At 32.6% G+C, this 24,896-nt stretch overlaps 1 protein-coding gene across 1 annotated transcript; it reads left to right on the top strand.

The window, feature by feature from the left end:
• Positions 1-23: 23 nt before the first annotated feature.
• LOC132758376 (xylosyl- and glucuronyltransferase LARGE2s-like) lies at positions 24-23,744 on the top strand. Its single transcript, XM_060750041.1, has 18 exons — positions 24-41; positions 2,794-2,951; positions 3,473-3,584; positions 3,828-3,951; positions 4,542-4,713; positions 5,328-5,458; positions 6,122-6,202; positions 6,700-6,777; positions 8,489-8,620; positions 12,340-12,465; positions 12,761-12,922; positions 14,249-14,401; positions 14,674-14,829; positions 15,508-15,663; positions 16,390-16,496; positions 21,174-21,371; positions 21,984-22,082; positions 22,814-23,744. The coding sequence occupies exons 2-18, from the start codon at positions 2,846-2,848 to the stop codon at positions 22,899-22,901; spliced, it is 2,181 nt and encodes a 726-aa protein (XP_060606024.1). The 5' UTR covers positions 24-41; positions 2,794-2,845; the 3' UTR covers positions 22,902-23,744.
• Positions 23,745-24,896: the final 1,152 nt, after the last annotated feature.

Below are 24,896 nucleotides of genomic sequence, written 5' to 3' on the forward strand. Positions count from 1 at the left end.
TTTTAATGAAGAGTATTCCATGTATGATGGTTTTCAGCTGGGTAAGAATTTAATTATACGTTTGTGTGCATTGCAGCAAGTGATCAATATTTATCAGTTGTCTTAGTTAGTTACATAAAAAGCTTCGGTAAAATTTTATATGTGCTTTTCACAAAATATAGCCAAAATATGAGAAGAAAAAAATAATTTCTTGAAATCAATGTTGATAGATGAACACTGAAAACATTGTCCTCAAACAGTATAAACCAGTTTAAAAGAAATCACTGTACACCGTCTTGTGAGCCTAGCTATACAATTCAATATGTAACCTGTCTCGCGAGTACAAGCACGTTACTTCCGATCTCTGACAGTGACACTGTACACTTCTTGGGAGCGAATTATGGTGGTTTCATCGAATTACCGGTTTGGCGAACTTAATTAATGAAGAGGTGCGAAAGTGGTTTCGTCGAACTGATGTTATATAGTAATTAAAGGCACGGTATATGTGGTTCATATATATAGTGTTTTTATCATCAATATTTTGTTATAATTAAATTATGACGCAAATATCATTAATGAATATATTATATTGTAGAAGTATGTTTATTATACTTATTTTGATAATGATTTTTTCGTTATTTGATAAATTATTTTTGAGTCAAGAATAAATTACAAAAAAAAAAAACAATATTATTTTGTTTGCAAAATTAATTGTTTAGTTAGGGCTTGGTTTACAAAATAAATCAATTGTTTATAATTGATGACAGAGAAAGTTTGTTTGTCTTATCAGCCGATCAGTTAACACTTATCATAAAACTTTCAAGCTTTATTTTTTTTCTCTGTATATATGTCGATTTTATTCTATAATTATTAATAATAATAGGTTTAAATTTTCAATATCTTGTCTTTAATTGCATGAAAATGTGTGATAAACCACACATTAAGACCCGCGATAATTGACGTGCCCATTATACAATAGCTATTGTTCACTATATAAATTAAGTTCGCCGACACCACTACCTGTTTTATTATATAAGATCAGTTTGACGAACTGGTAGTTCGACAAAACCACTCCCACCCCTTGGGAGCCTATATATTTTAACTTGTATCTTTCTTGCAAATACATGAAGTAGACTGTATGCCTTGTTCTCATATTTTCTTGGGTTCTCATATTTTTGTGGCATCATTTCCGGTCGTGAATGACAGCTCGTGGGATTGATTGGACTCTCCAAAAAGCATCAAGTTTTCGCCGACACTTATTTCTATTAATTACTATACGTAATGAATTTGAATGGACTATTTTCTTGTTTGTGCCTTTCCTTTCTATTCCAGTGTAATTATCCCATTTCATCTGACAATTTTTAGCTCGACTATTCGATAAGAATAAGTAGAGCTATTGCAGTCACCCGAGCGTCGGCGTCCGCGTCCGCGTCGGCGTAACCACTTATGTTAAAGTTTTTGTAATAGTTCAAATATTTTCAAAGTCCATAGACATATGGCTTTGAAACTTTGCACATTTGTTCGCCACCATGACCCCAACCTGTAGACAGGAGGAGGTAACTCTATCAAGCATTTTGACAGAATTATGCCCCTTTTTCGACTTGAATTTATGTTAAAGTTTTTGTAATAGTTCAAATATTTTCAAAGTCCATTGACATATGGCTTTGAAACTTTGCACACTTGTTCACCATCATTACCCCAACCTGTAGACAAGAGGAGGAAACTCTATCAAGCATTTTGACAGAATTATGCCCCTTTTTCGACTTAGAATTTACGTTAAAGTTTTTGTAATAGTTCAAATATTTTCAAAGTCCATTGACATATGGCTTTGAAACTTTGCACACTTGTTCACCATCATGACCCCAACCTGTAAACAGGAGGAGGTAACTGTATCAAGCATTTTATTTACTATCAAGCACTAAGAATAGTCGAGCGTTGCTGTCCTACCGACAGCTCTTGTTAGCTTGACTATTCACAGAATAATCAAGCTAATGCAGTCACCCATTTGTCGGCGTCCCTGTGGTTAAGTTTTTAGGTGCAAGCTGGTATCTCCATAACTACTGAAGGGAATGGATTGAAACTTCACACACTTGTTCTCTGTGATTATCTAACATGATTGGCACAAGTCCCATAATTCTGATTTTTGTTTTTAAGTATAATTATGCCCCTTTTTCGACTTAGAAATTCTTGGTTAAGTTTTTGCATGTAAGCAAATATCTCCATAACTACTATAGGGTTTGTGCGTTTTTTTGAAACAATTTTATGCAGTTATAATAATAAAGCAGTGATTAACTCAATAAAACATCTTAATAACAAGCCTTTGTATCATAGTTTGGGGACCTTACTGTTGAAAATGTGTCAGAGTTAAATCGTATACATATACATGTACAGTGCGTTAACTGCACTGCACTGCAGAGCATGCCCATTGATTGGTTCATTTTGTCTGGGGTTTACATATTGTGACGACGGGGATAGGGAAAGTGATAGAAATATCATATTCAGATGCTCGTTCATTTGTTCCTTTTTTCTGGGGTTTCATATTGTGTCATCAGGGAACGTGTTTTTATTTTTGACTATGTCTAATGATACAAAAGAGAAAGAACATCAAAACACTCGACAATCTGCTATGCCCCCTTGTACAAATCCGATAGCCTCGTGTTTTGATGCTCTTTCTATTACTTGTACCTTTTCGGACAATTTTATGTATTCATATAGATAAGCATTATTATACTCAATGAAACACACTTGTGACAACTTTTCGAATAGTCGAGCGTTACTGTCCTCCGACAGTTCTTGTTGTGTTTATTTTTCTAGTAACTTCCTGGAGGACTTAGAGATAGCGCATATCCACACTTAGACAAGGTGCATGGTAGAAAATATGATAAGGTTAAAGAGAAGTACACTGATGTTTCTTGTGATATTTGGAGCTTTCCCAGTTCTTACTCTAGTATATCTAGCTATAAATACTGATGGTGAGATATTTTTGATATTTATTTGTGATATTTTATTTATTTTTGCTTTATGTCTGACTATTTCAATAAAAGTGGTTACACAACATATACAAGAATCAACAGACATTCAAGGATCAGGCTATCCTACTTGCTGTGCCGTTGTTGTAACACTAGGTTAATGTTTTGCATGTACATGTAATTTCATATCTCATTAACTACTGATTTCGTAGAATCATATTTACTACATGAAATTATCTACTGATTTTATTCATTTGAAATCTTACACACAGCTATCATATCATAATTTTAGGTCACTTTTAAAGACATACATGTGTAACACAGTTTGAAGGGGTCGTGTTAATCCCAGATGTTTTGCTAAATCTTGTTGTTAATCACAATAAAGGGTGTTTAAAATAAATGTAATGACCTCACATTAATTATTTGGTAGTGTTGCTTACAGATACTGACATGTATTATTTGGTAAAATATTTGGTGGGAGGATATAAAATGTCAATATTTCTATTGTATTTTTTTGGGTAAAGGCACAGTAAGTGAGTTCAGTTCAGAGGAAGGTTTAGGAAGACTGGAAGCTAAATTAGCTAGTAAGATTAGAGAGTTGGAAAAACAGAACCAATACCTGCAAAAGAAACTTAGGTAGATAATATTTGATTATTTATAACTTCTTACTTTAAATTATTCTATATTTGAGAAGTTATTCATTGTATAATTTATACAATGTTAAGTAAATGAACAAATGTTGAAGATTTTGATAATTTCTTACAAAGGGCATTTATGTAAACTTCTTTAGTGTTGATAAGATATCATTGAATTTTCTAATTTAGTTGATTTAATGAAAATGAGTTTTGTATTTTTAATTTAATGTTATTTATTTTGCAGCAAGTCTAGAAATCAGTATTTAAACATGCAGATGGCAGTGGCATTACAAAACGAGTCTAATACAAAATCTAACAGAACAAGATTAGATTGTTTTAATCAGCAGTCTGATATGCCCAAGTGTGAGGTAAGAATATTAAATGTTTAAAAAGATTTTTCTGTACATGTGTAATGCTGGGGTTGGTGTGTGTGTGTGGGAGGGGGGGGGGAGGGGCTCAGAAGTAAATGATTTTAAAACACTTTCCCTTTACTGTTGTAAGTTTAAATCCCTTAAAGGACCTTGAATTCTATCTTAAATGATTTATGGAGGGGCCTGTAGGTTTCCTTTACATTTTGAACCTTAAAGCTTATCATTAGTACAGAATTGAAACCATTCAAACACAATTTTTATATATTTTTTTCAGCAAATTGGAACTGATATACATGTATTGAAGAATAAAAAAAAGTGCTATATCAGTATATGACAATGAGGAGATATATACAAGAATAGTTTGAAATACTTAATTGTAATTGTTATGGTAAATATTGCTGACTAAAGTATACAAGAGTCTTAGATGTTTAAGCAGCAGGCTACAGTGTAGCTCAGTTGATAGAGCCGGGAAATTGTTGTTGTTTTTTTAGCTGTCTGGATTTGTGTCCTGGTCAGGCTGCACAGTTTTCTCATCACTTGGAATTAGTACATCAAGATACATGTGCACATTATTGTATATATTTCAGGTTATTCATGTAGCAACAGTTTGTGCGGGACATAATGCAACTAGAGATATTGTCACGTTACTGAAGAGTGTGCTTTTCTATCGGAAAAACCCGCTGCATTTTCATTTCATTGTGGACAAAGCTGCTCAAATTATTTTAGATGCACTGTTTAAAACCTGGCATTTAAACGAGAGTAAGTAACTATCATGATTTTTAATTTGTTAATTGTCCATGTATTTTTTTAAAGCATATTTTTTCTAAAGAATTATCTCAAATTTATAATGTTGTATTGACAAAATTATTGTGCAGGTTATTTAAAGCAAGTTTAAATGTACATGAATGTATAATGAAAAAAATATATATTTATGTGGAAATACATTTATATGTTGAATACACACTTAAAAAACTGGTTGAAATATGGGATAGCCCCTGAAGGGCGAGCTTCAGCATTTAGTTTTGTTGGTGTGATATCTTCTACATTTCTGTGTGGATTTTGTATTACTTGATACAAATGTTCATCACCATGTGACATAGTGTCTCACATTTTAAGCAGGTCTCTAGGTAAGAGGTCAGAGAAAAATGCTTGTTTGGACTCACTTTGGAGCAAAACTTCTACTTGTAAGCAATGAGGAATTTTAGTACCAGTATAACATAGCTCAAATTCTTATTAATATTAGGCAGAGTGTCAAATGCAAAGTTTATGTTCCTGTGGCCAAGATCAAGGTCACACAGGTTAAATGTCAGATAGAATATTTTATTATTTGAGTATTTTGTGACAATGGCACTCATGTTGTTTATGTATTACAGTGGAGTGGAGTTTTTATCCAGCAGCCAATGTAACACAAGATATTGAATGGATTCCTAATAAACACTACTCTGGGATATTTGGTCTAATGAAACTTGTACTGCCAAAGATACTTCCAGAACATCTACAGAAAGTAGGTTCAATTCTTTTAATTTGTTTTTTTTGTAGAAGCAACACTATTTGTATATCAGTTATAAGAAAGAAATACACTGCTGATGTATGTTTATATATTGTCAGAGAATAAACCCTAGATTTGATTTGAAATATGCTTTATACAAAAGTTATGTTGATATTGTAAAGGAAATCATCAAGAATAAACAATGATTATCTATGTATTTTACAATACTGCTTTTAATTTGAAAACAAAATGTTCAGAGGGGCCTCCATGGCCTTGTGATTAAGAATACAAAAATCATCACTTTCTCCTCATCACTGTGTGTTCGAATCTCATTAGGAACTTTGGATTCTTCCATTTGAGGGAGCTATACAGGTAGCTTGTGGAAGGTTGGTGGTTGTACTGAGGTACTGGCCTGTGCCTGAAATAATGCAAGAAGGAACACTTGAGTTCTTCCTCCACGAATAAAACTGGAAAGATGTCTATTGACCTTTATAGTGTTGGTGTGACTAAAAACCCAACAAAACTAACAAATAAACAAAACAAAAAGAAAAAACAGATATAAAGAATGTGTCATTTGATATGCCAGCAAACATTACTTTGATTTGTTTGGCAAAGTCATTAAAGTCTTAATCATTTGATATAATTTGTGGAGATTTACATAGATTACGTTATTTCCAGGTGATAGTGCTGGACACAGATATCACTTTTGCCTCTGATATTGCCGAGTTGTGGAAACTATTTACAGTGCTAGCAAAAGAGGTAATGGCTGCAGTAAATTGTAATTAATGCTGCATATTGTAAACTTATTGTACTGATACATTAATTATATAATATAGAAACACCATGTTCTCTTCAACTAGACTAATAATTATACTTAATATGTTTTAACATATGACAGTTGTTCCATGGCTGTCTGGTTGAGTTCACCGACTGTAAATCATTTTCTGTGTTGTGTGGGTTCTTCAGAAGACTTTAGATTCTTTCAATAGAGGGAGCTATCAAGCCACCTTTGAAATAGTAAATATTGGAAACTTAAAGGTGACCTGACACAGCAAGATTGAAATTGTTGCCAGCCTGGTTTGATAGTGTATGTTCTTTTTTGGCAGTGTAAGCTAAAATGTTTGATACTATTTGACCAGTTATGTATTAATTTGCCTTTAAACCCAAACAAAGGCAATTTCCTCTCTAGTATCCAGTTGAAGATTCTTTCTGTAAATACTGTATTATATAGACTGGTATGTTTTTGTTGTTTATAGGCTCTTGGACTTGTAGAGAACCAGAGTGACTGGTACCTGGGTAAAATCTGGAAAAATCATCAAGTGTGGCCAGCACTAGTAAGTAGCAGATCAATAGTAATGCAAGGTTAAGAAAACATAAATATTGGCTGTTCTCATATATATCTTCTTTTTTTTCGTATCATATCATGCCTGTATTTTTAGCTCGACTATTCGAAGAATATGAGAGCTATTCTAGTCGCCCCGGCGTCGGCGTCGGCGTCAGCGTCCGCGTCGGCGTCTGCGTTGGTTAAAGTTTTTTGTAAAGTCAAATATCTCAATTATTACTTGAGATATTCAATTGAAACTTACAATACTTATTTATAGTAACAAGGTACATCAGATTGACAAGTTGGATAACTCTGCCTACAATATTGACAGAATTATGCCCCTTTTTAACTTAGAAATTTTGGTTAAAGTTTTTTGTAAAGTCAAATATCTCAATTATTGCTTGAGATATTCAATTGAAACTTACAATACTTATTTAAAGTAACAAGGTACATCAGATTGACAAGTTGGATAACTCTGCCTACAATATTGACAGAATTATGCCCCTTTTTAACTTAGAAATTTTGGTTAAAGTTTTTTGTAAAGTCAAATATCTCAATTATTGCTTGAGATATTCAATTGAAACTTACAATACTTATTTACAGTGACAAGGTACATCAGATTGACAAGTTGGATAACTCTGCCTACAATATTGACAGAATTATGCCCGTTTTTAACTTAGAAATTTTGGTTAAAGTTTTTTTGTAAAGTCAAATATCTCAATAATTGCTTGAGATATTCAATTGAAATTTAAAATGCTTTTTTATAGTAACAATGTACATCAGTTTGCAAAATTGCATAACTCTGCCTGCAATATTTGCAGAATTATTTGCCCCTTTGAAACTTAGAAATTTTGGTTAAAGGTTAAAGGTCTTCAAAGATATTTACTTGAAACTTTACACATGCACTCAGGGTCATAATTGGAGGGTCATAATTGTATGTCACTGACCAAGTTCCACAACTCTATCTTGCATTAAGGCTGATTCATATCCCCTTTTCTACTTAGTCTCTTGGTTAATGTTTACATGCAAATTTTACATATCTCAATAACTATTAAAGATATTTATTTAAAACTTCACATATGCATTTAGGGTCATAATTGTAGGTCACTGACAAAAATCCATAATTCTATCTTGCATTTAGGCTGATTTTTCTCCCCCTTTTCAACTTAGAAGTTCATGGTAAAGTTTTGCTCAATAACTACTGAAGGGTTTGTGCCCTTTTTGGGACAATTTTATGCATTCATAATAATTAAGCAGTGATTTACTTGATAAAACATCTTAATAACAAGCCTTTGTACCTTTTCTGTCAAATTTATGTATTCATAGGTAATTAGTATTATTATACTCAATAAAACACCCTTGTGACATTACCTTCCGAATAGTCAAGCCAATTCTGTATAATTAGATTCTCTCTAAGGCCTATAACATGAATTTATAAAAAAAAAATTAGCCCTTTTGTGAACTTAAAAAATTTAACATTATCCAGGCTCTTTTACTATTAAACACTTAGAATAGTCGAGCGTGCTGTCCTACCGACAGCTCTTGTTTTTAAAGGAGATTGTCATTATTAACATAGACAACTACATGAAAAAGTAAAATGGCCTTTTTGACACAAGTCTGGGATATCTACATTATAATTCTAATAGAAAAAATGTATGTTTAGATTTTATATATAAAGATCTATATAAATGTTGTGTTAATACTAGTAATTTACGTTTTAGGGTCGAGGATTCAACACTGGTGTTATGTTAATGAACTTGAAGATGTTACGTGACATTGATTGGATGACAATGTGGAGACAAGTTGCAGAGAAAGAACTGATGACTATGTTAGCTACCTCACTGGCTGACCAGGTATATAACCATGTTAGCTATCTAGCTGACTGACCAGGTATATAACCATGTTAGCTACCTCACTGGCTGACCAGATATATAACCATGTTAGCTACCTCACTGGCCGACCAGGTATATAACCATGTTAGCTACCTTACTGGCCGACCAGGTATATAACCATGTTAGCTACCTCACTGGCCGACCAGGTATTTAACCATGTTAGATACCTCACTGGCCGACCAGGTATATAACCATGTTAGCTACCTCACTGTCCGACCAGGTATATAACCATGTTAGCTACCTCACTGGCCGACCAGGTATATAACCATGTTAGCTACCTCACTGGCCGTCAAGGTATTTAACCATGTTAGCTACCTCACTGGCCGACCAGGTATATAACCATGTTAGCTACCTCACTGGCCGACCAGGTATAAAACCATGTTAGCTACTTCACTTGCCGACCAGGTATATAACCATGTTAGCTACCTCACTGGCCGACCAGGTATATAACCATGTTAGCTACTTCACTTGCCGACCAGGTATATAACCATGTTAGCTACCTCACTGGCCGACCAGGTATATAACCATGTTAGCTACCTCACTGGCCGACCAGGTATATAACCATGTTAGCTACCTCACTGGCCGACCAGGTATATAACCATGTTAGCTACCTCACTTGCCGACCAGGTATATAACCATGTTAGTTACCTCACTGGCTGACCAGGTATATAACTATGTTAGCTACCTCACTGGCTGACCAGGTATATAACCCTTCAGTTACCTCACTCGTTGACCAGGTATATAACCATGTTAGCTACCTCGCTGGCTGACCAGGTATATAACTATGTTAGCTACCTCACTGGCTGACCAGGTATATAACTATGTTAGCTACCTCACTGGCTGACCAGGTATATAACCCTTTAGTTACCTCATTTGTTGACCAGGTATATAACCATGTTAGCTACCTCGCTGGCTGACCAGGTATATAACCCTTTAGTTACCTCACTTGTTGACAAGGTATATTTCAGAAGTTTTGCATTGCCAGTAATTCAGCATGTAGTAAACAATATTTTATTGAACTGGATAGAAAAGCGCATGTCAAAAGTATGACATTTTCATCTAAATATTGCTAATTTGTTGTATAATAGCCTCATGAAAACCACATCCCTTCCCCCAGGTCTCGACACTAACTTTTTAAGCAGGTGGTAAGCCGGACCACTAGATTTGAAATTTAGGTGGTCCTTCAAGACATCAGGTGGTCAATTGTTATTATTATCTTATTTTACTGCAAATTTAGAAAAAATATGCTGAAAATTGTTGACAAATTATTAAAGATGTATTATTAACCTTTAAAGAAAACTACGGAAGCGTATCAGGGCATACAGTTGGTGAGATGATTTGCTCTAAGTCGACTTATTTTTATTCGCGTTGATAAGATATTTTTGCATTTCTCAATAAAATTTACTGACATAGATGAGAAGCTTTTAGGCATTGCAACTGCATTTGTTTTCGATATGCTTGCAGCTTTTGTCTGTTCGACAAAAAAACCTGTCGAAACTTCTTGATTTCACGACTTTGCTGAAATATTTAGTAAGACGCAAAGACGTTACTCGCGTTGACAAATAGCTCACATAATTCAACAAAGTTTTTTTGCAATGATAAACACTTCTATGTATTACGTATTAATCATAACGTCTTCAAGGATTGTTCTTGGCCAAAACGAGAAGAAACAAGTTAACATGACGTTAAACTTTTAGATAAGTGGATGCCCTGATAAGCTTCCGTAATTTCTCCCTCAACACAAGTTAGGGAATAGTGAAACCATTTGTGTCCGATATTTTCTTACTGTTATTCAAATATCCATTGCCGATACATGGTACGTCTTCTAACATGATAATTATCATTTATAGGTTAACATTTTTAATAAAACTAGATCAAATATATTATCTTATTCTTGTTTTTGAAAACAAGGAAATATCTAAAGGATAAAAAATACCAACATTATATATAACTATAGTTTTTCTTATTTTTCTCACATATTTATCTTGAATACAGAATTTTTACCTCCCTGTTGCTTGTTGGTTTTTCATCTATTTTTGACATTGATTTCTTTTTACCTTTTAAAGTATTTTTTACTCTGGAAACAATGGATCTCTTATCATTATAAAAGATAAGAAACAAAGAATTACTAGATATATTTCTTTTTTTTTGCTGCCATGATTAAAGTATTTGAAATTTTAGTTCACTTCATCCGATATCCCAAACAATATCATATTTATTAGCATGGTTGGAATGAATTTTTTACAAAATTTAATATCACAAATTCTTAACTCTTTTAACTTGCATAAACAAAATTTAAGCGACTTAAAATGAAAATTATTGATGACTTAAAAACTTCTTTAGCTAATCAGAGATTAATGAACCATAAACATGAACATAGGACAAATGATTTTAAACAAAAAGTTTATAACATGTTTTTTTTTGTCCAAATCGCCATTCTTGCACCAACCAGAAAATTCAAGTGGTCCGACGGACCAGTGGCTTTCAAAATTAGGTGGTCCTTGCCAAAATCAGGTGGTCTCGGACCAACGGACCACCGCTAATGTCGAGGCCTGCTTCCCCCCAACTCTTTTATATATTTTATAAAAATATATATGTATTTTTAGTGTTATAAATGTGTATAAATACATATGCAGTGTAATATTAAACTATTTGTCATTGGTCTAAATTCTAACGAAAATATTAGACTGATTTTACTAGTGAAATAAGTATCCTTAAGTTGTTAATTTTTAGCTCGACTATTCGATAAGAATAAGTAGAGCTATTGCAGTCACCCGAGCGTCGGCGTCGGCGTAACCACTTATGTTAAAGTTTTTGTAATAGTTCAAATATTTTCAAGGTCCATAGACATATGGCTTTGAAACTTTGCACACTTGTTCACCATCATGACCCCAACCTGTATATAGGAGGAGGTAACTCTATCAAGCATTTTGACAGAATTATGCCCCTTTTTCGACTTAGAATTTACCTTAAAGTTTTTGTAATAGTTCAAATATTTTCAAAGTCCATTGACATATGGCTTTGAAACTTTGCACACTTGTTCACCATCATGACCCCAACCTGTAAACAGGAGGAGGTAACTCTATCAAGCATTTTGACAGAATTATGCCCCTTTTTCGACTTAGAATTTACGTTAAAGTTTTTGTAATAGTTCAAATATTTTCAAAGTCCATTGACATATGGCTTTGAAACTTTACACACTTGTTCACCATCATGACCCCAACCTGGAAACAGGAGGAGGTAACTCTATCAAGCATTTTGACAGAATTATGCCCCTTTTTCGACTTAGAATTTATGTTAAAGTTTTTGTAATAGTTCAAATATTTTCAAAGTCCATTGACATATGGCTTTGAAACTTTGCACACTTGTTCACCATCATGACCCCAACCTGTAAACAGGAGGAGGTAACTCTATCAAGCATTTTGACAGAATTATGCCCCTTTTTCGACTTAGAATTTACCTTAAAGTTTTTGTAATAGTTCAAATATTTTCAAAGTCCATTGACATATGGCTTTGAAACTTTGCACACTTGTTCACCATCATGACCCCAACCTGTAAACAGGAGGAGGTAACTCTATCAAGCATTTTTTTTACTATCAAGCACTAAGAATAGTCGAGCGTTGCTGTCCTACCGACAGCTCTTGTTTGTATATAATTAAGCTACAGAGTATATATTTTAGGATATTATAAACACAGTATTAAAGAAGAATCCTCATCTAGTGAAGACGTTACCATGTCAGTGGAATGTTCAGTTAAGTGATAATACAAGAAGTGAACATTGTTATTCTGAAGTCACAGATTTAAAGGTTTGTACAGTTCACGTATACTCTGATGTTATCAATGAAATGTAATTATGTAATACATGAAATTAGTCCGGTCTAGTTTGTTAGTTGACTAAATTTTCATAAGGGAGGCATATACATTACAATACATAACATACATGTAACCTGTTGGGATTTTCTCTGTAATTTTTGGAGACTCATTTCCCATATTTAACCAATTTTTATGATTTCCCAATTTGGTGTTTACAGGCTGTACACATTCCCAAAAGTGTTTAGATATAAATGACAAGAAATAAATTTATATTTTATTTTACTTCAGATAATTCACTGGAATTCACCAAAGAAGTTGAAGGTAAAGAACAAACATATAGAGTATTTCCGAAACTTATACCTGACTTTCCTGGAATACGATGGTAACTTATTACGAAGGGAATTGTTCGGTTGTGGAACTACAAACTCTATGGATCCTGTACAGGAACAGGTATTGTTTAAATATATATTTGATAACAAAATAATGTAAAATTATGTTGCATGTATAGTTTAACCTGCTGAATTTCTTAAATAGCTTTTTTTGAAACTGTTCATTAATAAGTTGGGGATATAAAAATGAAAATCTCGAGTTAATCATAACGTATATAGAATGACTACACTGATATAGGCTGGCCTAGCTGTGTACTGGTGGCAAAGGCTAATAACTCCTGGTTCTGGCAGGTTAATTTATAATATATTTCTTGAGGGGAGACATGTAGTAATGTTACGTAAGGTCAGTGGTTCCACACATGCTCACTTGTACCTGAAATAATTAATGAAGAGCCAGCCTAGTTTCTCCTCAACATGTAAAACTGTTAAGTTGCTATATGACCTTTAACATGACAAAATAAACATGTTGTCTTGTTTTTATGCCTGGAGGGAACATGTCAAAGCATTCATTATCATAATACAGTCCTATACAAATTCCATTTAAATCTGAATGAAAATTGTTAAAATAAACTGAGAAATTCACAACTGATGGCTTAAACCCTTCATTAAAAAAAATTGAAAGCTAGCTTGTGAAAAGTTTGAGGTTGTTGTTATTACTACTATTCGATAACCATTTATTGGAATACCTAGCATTATCCAGAGGGGTTTAAATTCAAACCAATAAATTAAAGGGATATTCAGGCAAATTTATGACAAAAATATCAAAATTATATTATGTACTCGAATCATGATAAAATGACATTTGTAAAAGTCCCAGCATGAATTTCTGTAAAAAATCTATATATTTTTGGTTTGAAGCGTAAATATATCTATAAATGTTAAACAAAATTTAGACGCCGACAGAATCACTGAGTAGTTTTAAAACTAGTAATGTGGCTTGAACAAACCCTAGAAGTTACAATTTCAGATATTGTGGATAGTGTATGATTGAAACAAGTCTAAATCATTCATTTGACGCGTTCTTTAACGATTCCAGATATCACTGTGACAACTATTGTGAAATCTTAACACTCTAACCTGACCCACGTGGGTCAGGTTAGGAAACCACCATTTTATTCATTATAAGGAGAATTTTTTTGTTCCTGTGACTGCTTAGTGTTTTCATTTTGAGGGCATTAACAGATAAATGAATGAAAAATTCAAAACGAAGAAATGAAAATTTTGCCTGTGTATCCCTTTAAAACAGGAAATAAATAGTCGTATTCTTTTCCAGATTATTTAGTTAGTAGTTTGGCCACTTAGAGATGTGTTATTATTGTTAAGTATGAAATATCAGTGTCATTGATAACTATTTGTTTTTCATGTATCCTTATTATTCTATAAACAGATCAGTAAAATACATGAGGATGATGAATGCTATGATTTTAGAAGAGAGCGAGTTATAGAGCATAGAACACATCTGTATTATCTAGATTATCAATATAAACCTGACGAGTGGGACGTTACCCTAGTTGCTCAACTTAGCATGGACAGGCTTCAGGTAATGTTACTGTGTACTTTATATCTTAAATTCACTTCCTTTACTTTGGAAAATTGTTAAGGTATTCATTGAATTAGGCAGTTTTTCCAGTGTAGAGTAGGTAATATTATATGAAGTTAGTCTAGTGTACAGTTAATATCCAATTAATTTGAATTTTGATATACTACCACAAGTGATTTATAGTCATCAATCTATTACCTATTACATCCCTAGAAGGTTAATATTAAAGTTAAAACATTTACATTTCTTTTATAAGTTTATTTTTATTATAGATGTTGGAGACAATATGTAAACACTGGGAGGGGCCCATCAGCCTGGCACTATATATGTCAGATGCCGAGGCACAACAGTTCTTACGCTATGCACGGGGCTCAGAAACATTGATGAAGAGGAAGAACATCGGATACCATGTAGTATATAAAGATGGGGTATGATAAATTTAGAAATTTGGGTTTTACTGTTGCTCTTTCTGAAAGTATCCATACGGTCTAATCAGGCTTTATACTGTTGGCTGACTAGCTTTAAGTTTTCATCTTGATGTCTCAAAATTTTGAAAATTGACAATGCCAAAAAAGGTAGGTGGACAAGACTTGGTACAATTGAGAAATGTAGCACTTTAAGGGTAAGACGAGACTTGTGCTGTATTGGCAAACAATTATTAAATTGCCAATTTTTAAAGTAAAATTGCACTTAGACTCAAATGTTGGAATTGAGTACAGTTTTGTGTGCAAAAAAGGTCCATGGATAAATGTTATATCAATGTAAAGCTTAATATTTGAAGTTTACAAAAATTTTGGGTAGACAAGTCAAATCATGGTACGTTAAGTGTAGATGGTAGTCAAAACAAAAAGATTTCAATATCTGTGCAAAGGGGGCATGTAAGATGTTGCTTTTATCTCCGTCACTCATGAACCAACTGTATCTAACAAAGACTCTGTTTTATATTTTCTTTTACTTTATACTTTGCTGTTTAAAAACCGTTTTTCTAGTGTGAAATATTAAAGATGCTTGGTTTTATGGTACATATAAATCATAATATGAAAAATATCCTTTACCCATCTGGTAAATTTATCAACTGTTATATAACTATTTTCAATGTATTTCAGCAATACTATCCAGTAAACTATCTACGTAATGTTGCCATTGAACAAACGCAGTCAGAGTTTATGTTTTTATCAGACATAGATTTTCTACCAATGTATGGATTATACGAGTATTTAAAGAAAGCAGTAAATATGGCAGATATGAGGAACCAGAAAAAAGTAAGTGATTCCCATATCTTACTGTAAGGGGAAAATGCATCTTTTGTAGATGGAAAATATATTTTACTGGAGGTTAAAACTACATGTGTATCTAACTGGTGCTGAAAAGTGAAACTTACTGTAAGTGAAAACTATATCTTATTGGAGGAGAAAGAAAAGTATAAAAAGGGATGAAATATATATCTTTATACTGTAGGCAAAATGAATATGTTATTGATGGTGAAAATATATATCTTTGATTTCTGTCTTGTACGGAAGGTGGACAGCTAGTTTAGTTTGGTGGTTCTGACAGCATTTGCATAAAAATAATGCACAGAGTATATAATAGTGCATATTAGGGCTCCTTTACCTGTAAAGCTGAAAAGTGGCCATATGACCTTACAGTTTCAGCCTAACCTAAAACTATATCTTACTGTACATATAATTGTAAAATATACAATTGATTATCAATAAAAAGATATATCGAATAGTAAAGTAATTAATAACCATCAAAATGAAACATTGTTACATTTTAAAGGTAATAAGCTTAAGGGAAGATGGTACATACAATTATTGTTTAATTATTTTTGCTGTTTCAGGGTTAAATTTAATTCATGGAAAATAAAATGTATGTGTATGCATTGTTCTAAAGTCAGTGATGCATCATTTATTAATTTACTATGCCATTTACAAGTGTTTGGATATAAAATTTTGACATATCTGTCATTTATATCAAATATTTTACAGGCCCTCATTGTACCAGCATTTGAAACCCAGAGATACAGGTTTTCGTTTCCAACAACTAAAGTAGAACTTCTTGGCTTATTAGATTCAGGAGAATTGTTTACTTTCAGGTAAAATCTGTTCTTGAATAAACAAAAACTTTATTTTGATGTTCTTTCAAGTATGTGATGCATTGTTATGTTTATGTTGCTGAACTTAACAAAATATTTCTGTTATTTTAAAGAGGTAACACAGCAATCCAGCCTATTCCTTTCTGCTTTAATTTATAAATTATCTACGTGTATATATCTTGAACTTAAATATGTTTGAACCAAATATATGTCTTGATCCTCATGTTATTGTTAGCTTATTTACAGGCACAAATCCATGAAAAGTGTCTATAATTAGTTAATAAGTTAAGTATAAATAGATGTCAGTGTCACACCTTGGTTTTGGTATTTTGGAACATTGAATATTAATGTTAGACCTATTAAACAACCACTAGCTAAGAGAAATAATAAAAAAAAGCCTTGATAATATAAAATGTCACAATGATAAATATAAAACGTTAAATAACTTTTTTCACAGCTAAATATTTGGACTTGTTTCCAACCTGAGATCTGACTTTGATGTGAGATTTTCTTGATGGCCTCAGACACTTGTTTACAAAATTTTGGTAAAATCTCCTTTCACCCACCACTGCTGTGTTTTTTTGTTTGTTTTTTAGCTCGACTTTTTTTTTTTTGAAAAAAAAAGTAGAGGTATTGTTATAGTCAGGTCGGCGTTGCCGTTGCCGTTGCCGTCCGAAAACTTGTACCTGGATCATAACTTTTTTATTTCTTGGTGTATTGTCTTCATACTTGGCCACAACAACCCTTGGGACAAGACCTTTCAGTAGACCACACTAACCTTGACCTTCATCCATAAATGACCTTGACCTTCAAGGTTAAAAGTCCAATTTTTGCTTGTTCATGCTGTTATTGGCTGTAACTTTGTTATTTTTGAATGGATTGTCTTCAAACTTGAACATAATAATCTTCAAGGATATCCCTTAAAAATAACCAGTCAGACCTTGACCTTCACTCATCAATGACCTTGACTTTGAAGGTCAAATTATTGAAATTTTCATTTTTTTGGCTATTATTGGCTGTAACTTTGTTATTTTTGAATGGATTGTCTTCAAACTTGAACATAATAATCTTCAAAGATAACTGTTAAAAATATACCGAAAGACCTTGACCTTCACTCATTAATGACATTGTCTTTGAAGGTCAAATTATTGAAATTTTCATTGTTTTGGCGGTAACTGACTGTAACTTTGCTATTTTTGAAGGGATAAACTTCATATTATAACAGAACATTCTTAAGGACCAGACCTTGTTGTTTATTAAACCCAAATTTGCTTGGGCTCTTTAATGACCTTGACCTTGAAGGTTATATTACTGAATTTTCTCAGATTGTGCATTTATTGGTGTGTGTGTGTATGTATAGTATATGTATTATATATATATATATAAATGTGTGTGTGTGTATATATATATATATATATGCATGTGTATATATATATATATATATATATATATATATATATATATATATATATATATACAGTCGGCATCGTACTTGCGGCCACCTTTATTAAGCGACTTTTTTATTAAGCGGTCGCATAAAATCCCTCCCGATGAATTTTACTATTTAATTTAATTCCATTAAACGACTATTTTATATCGCGGCCAGCGGCCACTGAATGTCGGCCCAAATGTACAAAATTAAGTGTTAAAGTATCTATTAAACGGCCGTGACAAACAATCGTCCCTGCGGGCATTCTCACCTGTGTAATTAGCGAGTAGGTTAGATGTGTACAAGCAAACAAACAAATAATTTTCATGGTCATTGGTCACAAATAATTGTCGTTTAAAAACGAAATGAATAACAATTGCAATCGTTTCAAAATCGGATTTTCCGATCGTAATATTTATTGTGACATATTTTGTCAGAGCAATAACGTATCACAACACCGAGTTTGCAGTCATGTGCTGAGAGTGACCTCCCTTATCGAAAATGATGTCGGATCGAGCGAAAAAAAGACAGACAACTAATAAGACCGGATAAATTGTATGAGGAAATCGTGCATGGAATTGAGTCTGAGTAAATAGCAAATGTCATCGATTGTAGTCGAAATAAAATCGTGAAACCTAGTAGACTAAACATTACAGAGCCGAGCCTTTCATTGCTGATGGTGTAGGTGCTCATCTGATGCTTTACAAAATACATGTAGTATCCCATTAAATATGACCCTTCGACAAAAAAAAGGCAAAAAAAATCCTAGATCTCTAAAAATCTTATTGAATTTGAAATCGGGGTAGTGTGAAAACTAATTGTTGAAAAAATCAAGAAGTTTATTAAAACTCATTGCATAAATAATTATCTGGAGCTCTGCCTGATGATTCTAAAGTATGTTCAGCAGGAGATGTGTATGAACATATTGAAAATATAAGACAATATGCTTTGTATCATGGTCAAAATGACCTGTTTACAGTATTATGAGCGTAAAACACAGTTGTACACAAATTTCTACTAAAAATCAAAAACAAACAATATTGATGACTTTTTTTAAAAAAGGGCATAAATGTAATTATAAAACGGTAATACATACATAATATTGTATAGTTTTTGTTTTTATAAAAAAAATGTTATTATATCTATGACTTGTAATAAAAAGTCTCGAATTTTCCAGCATTCTATTGAGAGACCACTTTATTAAGAGACCACTTTTTGGCAATCCCTTGAGTGGTCTCTTAATACAATGTCGACTGTATATATATATATATATATATATTATATATATATCAAATATATATCAAATATATATATATGCATGTATATATATATATATATATATATATATATATATATATATACAGTCAACTATCGTTATCTCGACATCGCTTTTCTCGATATTTCGTTATCTCGATGAAATTTTGAAAGTCCCGATTTTCTTCCTTCTTTATCTATACTGGAAATATTTGTCTATCTCGATATTTCTATTTCGATATTTTCAGTATCTCGATGTAAAATTTCAGCTCCAACAGTTATTTTCAAGCTATTATCCTTTGTTTATCTCGACTTCGTCTGTTCCCTTCAGACGTGTGAAAAACACAATCTAGACGATAATTGCTCAATTAATAGCGCGTGTCATAATGACGATTATGTTTGTAACAAGTTTAGCTGTCTTTATAAAAGTTAATCTATTTAGCGTGTTGATTGACTTATGTCCACAATGAGTGAATTTTACATTCTTTTTAAATATTCGAACACTGTATCAATTCATTATGACTTTAAATGTAAATGAAAAAGTGAAAGTATAGAAACGCTATCGTTGCAATACTGTTTCACAACATCACCACCAAATCAATCAGCGGTGGAACAATCTCGAGAAAGACCCGATAAATAACCCGGGAGGATATCCAGATCAACCATATCCGATATCCGATTCACTACATTGGTGTATTACTGAGTAAACCTCACTATGTGTTTTTATCACAGACACCCGTATTTCCGCTGGTAAACATCCGCTTATGTTACTTTGTTAAATATTGACTAGGCCTATGAAAACGAGACATGGGGATATTATAGTTTATTTGACATAAGGTATGCACATGTCTTTTGTAAAAATCAGTTTGCTTTGTTTTAACCCTAATATGTTTATCTCGACATTTCGTTACCTCGATATTTTTTGAACGGTCCCAATGACTTCCAGATAACGAGAGTCGACTGTATATATATATATATATATATATATTGCGTCATTTTTTTCTATTTTAGGAAATTGCGTCATTTTTTTCCATTTTTAGAAATTGCGTCATTTTTTTCTATTTTTGGAAATTGCGTCATTTTTTTTCGATTTTTAGAAATTGCGTCATTGTTGCTATTTTTAGAAATTGCGTCATTTTTTTTTTTTTTAGAAATTGCGTCATTTTTTTTCTATTTTTAGAAATTGCGTCATTTTTTCTATTTTTAGAAATTGCGTCATTTTTTTCTTTTTTTAGATTCTATTTTTAGAAATTGCGTCATTTTTTCTATTTCTAGAAATTGCATCATTTTTTCTATTTTTAGAAATTGCGTCATTGTTGCTATTTTTAGAAATTGTTGCTATTTTAAGAAATTGCGTCATTTTTTCTATTTTTAGAAATTGCGTCATTTTTTCTATTTTTAGAAATTGCGTCAATTTTTTTTATTTTTAGAAATTGCATCATTGTTGCTATTTTTAGAAATTGCGTCATTTTTTTTTTTTTTTAGAAATTATGTCATTTTTTTCTATTTTTAGAAATTGCGTCATTTTTTCTATTTTTAGAAATTGCGTCATGTTGCTATTTTCAGAAATTGCGTACTGTTGCTATTTTTAGAAATATGCTTAATGTTTCTATTCATATATATATACAAAATATATAAACAAAACTAATGTGACAAGACAGACCAACTAAATTTATAAAAAGGAAACGTTAATATATGTTCAAACCTTTCTATGTTTGCGTTTAGAAAAAGTAAAAAGTCGAGCGTTGCCCCCGCCCGGCGGTGGCTCTTGTTTAGAGAAGTTGTGTGTTACTCCCACAAAAAATAATTAAGCTGCCAGCCTGTATTAGACTGTCACTGTTTGCAAAACATATGAAAAAACTTCAATATGCAATGTTTCATATTAAACTATCTTATTATTTTTATGGGAAAAATACAAATGTTTATTAAAGATATTTTCTTACTGGTCTTAAAAGTACACATAATATATATTTATATATATGTACATATTTAAGATATCATGTTTGGGCAAAAGGACATGCAGCGACTGATTATGAGAAATGGAGAAATGCCACAGAACCATACACGGTGAAATGGGAGCAAGATTTTGAGCCGTATGTTGCAGTCAGCAAGAATATACCTCACTTTGATCAACGTTTTGTAGGCTTTGGCTGGAACAAAGTCTCTCATATTATGCAACTTGATGCTGAGGGGTGGGTATTTGGTTCTCCATATTTTCCAACATTTGGTTACTTATATGGTTACTTATATTGAGCTCCAAAACTTTGTTCACATATATTCAATAGAAAGAAAACACTTTGTAAAACTAAATATGTTATAGGGTTTTGTGTGGGCTAAAATATATGGTTTAAACAAATGATTTATTAATATTAAATTTAAATGTTAAAGCCACTTCCCTGCTGATTTATGCCCATCCTTAAAATGGAAATTCTGAGCATTTTCATTTAAAAACAATGGTCTTTTTACTGCATGTTCTAAAAATCAAGATAAACCAGAAAAGGAATGGAAAATTCCCCTTGTATCTCTAAAAAAATTACAAAACTTGTTTATATTTTTTATTTGTAAAAATAAATAACTGTTTGTTGTTTTCATTTCCCTGTTCTTTATGTAGCTCTTTAAATCAGGTTAATTGACTAGTTTTCACATACACCTATTTGATTCATAAAAGCCCTGTTTTTAGAAAATTATGATAAAAATTATATTATATTTAAGAATTGACATATTTCAATTTAACAGTTGTATTTTAATGTAGATTTACTAATTAATGTTTTTTAAGGTACAAGTATGTTTGTGTGTATTTTCAGATATGAGTACGTAGTTTTACCAAATGCCTTCATGATACATATGCCTCATGCTCCAAGCTTTGATATAGCTAAATTCAGGTCTAGTTCATTATATAGAAGGTATGTAACACAATCGTTTATTTCCCCGACATTGGATTACTCTGTATGAGAAGTAATAGTCAGACTTTTGTCCCTCATTAATATGGCTTCAAATTCTGTTTGAAACTATTTGAGATATATTTTTAAACTGTTAATCTATGAAATTGATAAAATTTATTGATTTTTTTGTTTGTTTTTCTGTAAACATTTGATGTGTACTCTGCTTGAAACTAAATTCTACATGTATATGTATCAGCCTGTTTGTCTGTTTTTCTTGTTCATAATAATGGATCCCATGTAAACTAATTATCAACCCCAGACATTGTCTGTCTCTAAATTATACAAGATTTTATATTATCCCCTGGTCTGCTGACTGCAATATATTTTACTCCATGAATCAAGTGCAGACCAAACCAGCACATGCTTGCCATCTAATCATGGTCTGCACTGATCTGTATTCAGTATGGGAGTATTTTAACATTTTATCCTCGAAAATGGTTTTGTCTAGATTGAAAGATGGACAAGTATGTTTAAGATATTTAGCATGGTAATAGTTAAATAAATAACAATTCAGAAATAAGTATTTCTAATAGGCATGTATATTAAATACTTTATCCATCTTCCAATCATTTAAACAACAAAACTATTAAAGCTGCAAATTTATACAATGGTAACCATAACAACATAATCATACCAGCATAATATCAAAGATGATCAAGTTTCAAAGATTAAAAATGATGTTTTTATTTCAGGTGCTTAAAGACATTGAAAGCTGAATTCCAGCGAGATCTCTCACAAAAATATGGGATTAAAGCCTTGAAATATTTATCAGTTGATTAATAGTTTCAAAGGCAGAATCATATAATTCATTAACAGTGGTGATAAGAAGGGAGTTTAACTCTTGTTAGAAAGAAAAAGAAACCAAGATCCTTAGAAAAAACATTAAAAAATTGGTAATTTCCATTATCTCAGAATTTAGTCAATGTTTGTTTGAATAAAGAAATTGTCATAATGATTTGGTTTTGTCAAGGCTCTGGCATGCTGGTATGTAATATATAAAGCTAAGGTACCTGTAGCTAGATGAAATTAATCAAAATATTAAATGTACATATAAGACATACAAAGTGCCATACAGTCGTAACTCATAAGAGAATAAAGTTGGGCACACAACTGACCAGCACAGAGTCTGCAATTTTATATTTCTCGATATTTAGTGTTACTTAGGTTGTGTTTTAAGGTCAGTACTGAAATGTTATTTATGGCATTATTCTATAGATTTTTGATGTGAATAATTTTGTCATTGTTTTCTTGTGTATTTCGTGATTGTGATAACTATTGACTACCTATGTGTTCACTTTTCATATTGTTAAGATTTTTTGGTTTGAGTAACATTCTCAGATTGTACTTTGTGTAAAATTCGGTCACTTTGATTCTATTTGTAAGTTATTAAAACAATGTGTGTATCAATAACTGGTATAAGACAAGTCAGTTTGGTTGTTACAGATAAACCATATATTGTCAGACACTTTTTTTTATAGTTAATACAATTATCATATTCTATTTTAAGCATAATTTTGGATTATATAATGATTTTTTTTCTTGGTTCTTGGGTTTATTTACCAGATCTGAATATGTTGTCCTATATGGTGAGATTTGTGATGGTTGTTATCCCCCGCCGATGGAATCGGGAGGGGGATAAGTTTGGCGTTGTCCCGCTTTCGCCGTCCGTCCTTCCCGCACTCCACAGACAGTAATATGGCTAGAGGACAATAGGACTGTTCTTCTCTTGATGTCATTCATCCGTAATGCTTTATGTGGCATTCTTTTGTGTGGCTAAAAAAGAACAAAGAGAGAACAATAGATAAGCCACATAATTACTCTCCTGAACTTTCGTCCATTCAGTCCGTCCGAATTTCGTTTCCGGAGTAGTTCTCTGCAATACGGCTGGACCACTTTGACATTCAATATCAGAGGTACATATAGTAGGCTTGTTCTCAGTCACACTTATCAGAGTCCCTTGATTAGTATGTTAGCGCGTATTACGTTTTCCATACATTCTCGCTACTGGCTGGAAATTTCACGAAACTTTATGGAACATCCAATACCAAGGAAGCGCATATGTCGGCTTGTTCCAATTCAGACCTTAACCAGAGTTTGGCCCTTGTTAGTTATGCGTATGCATATGGAGTAAAAATCTTTTCCCGGCTATCTCTTTTGTCTCGTATCTGCATAACCTAAGACTAGGATGGAATTCAACATGCCGACCGTTTTACTGACACAAATACTATGCTAACTAATTCTAATGGGAAGCCCTAAACCTGAGTTAAAGTGTCTGACCCTTCAATACCCGACACACGATATAGACATGCTGCCTGGGTACAGTTAGTGTTTAGGGCGTCTACAAAGTCTACGATGGCGCCATAGAACTCGATCGAGTGGCTTGTTCGGCATGTCAAGACACATTTACATCTCAAGTCTGGTTATGTTATGAGCCCTATGATTGTAGTCCCATGACAAGTATGTGACGTAAAGTTAATCGATTCTCTCAACGCCAGGAGTAGTACCAGAGAAAGTAGCGCCGGAAAGATTCTTTCTTCAAAAGACTCCCATAAGCACTACGCCATAACTAGAGCCGATACACTCATGAGTCTAAAGTTGTCTGAAGGAACGAGCTGAAGCCGACGATGACGACACGCATCATACCTATTTGGTATTTTAAATGTATGGTCCCAATAAAGTTTATCGTTGAAATTCTCACAAGAGCCATAGAGTGGCAGAATGGTAGCAAGATAAGGTGCGGGCAACTATGCGATTTCTGTCATGTACCAGTATACT

The sequence above is a fragment of the Ruditapes philippinarum genome, unplaced genomic scaffold (assembly GCF_026571515.1).
Source record: "Ruditapes philippinarum isolate M1 unplaced genomic scaffold, ASM2657151v2 ctg8433_1_1_1_1, whole genome shotgun sequence".
NCBI lineage: Eukaryota > Metazoa > Mollusca > Bivalvia > Venerida > Veneridae > Ruditapes > Ruditapes philippinarum.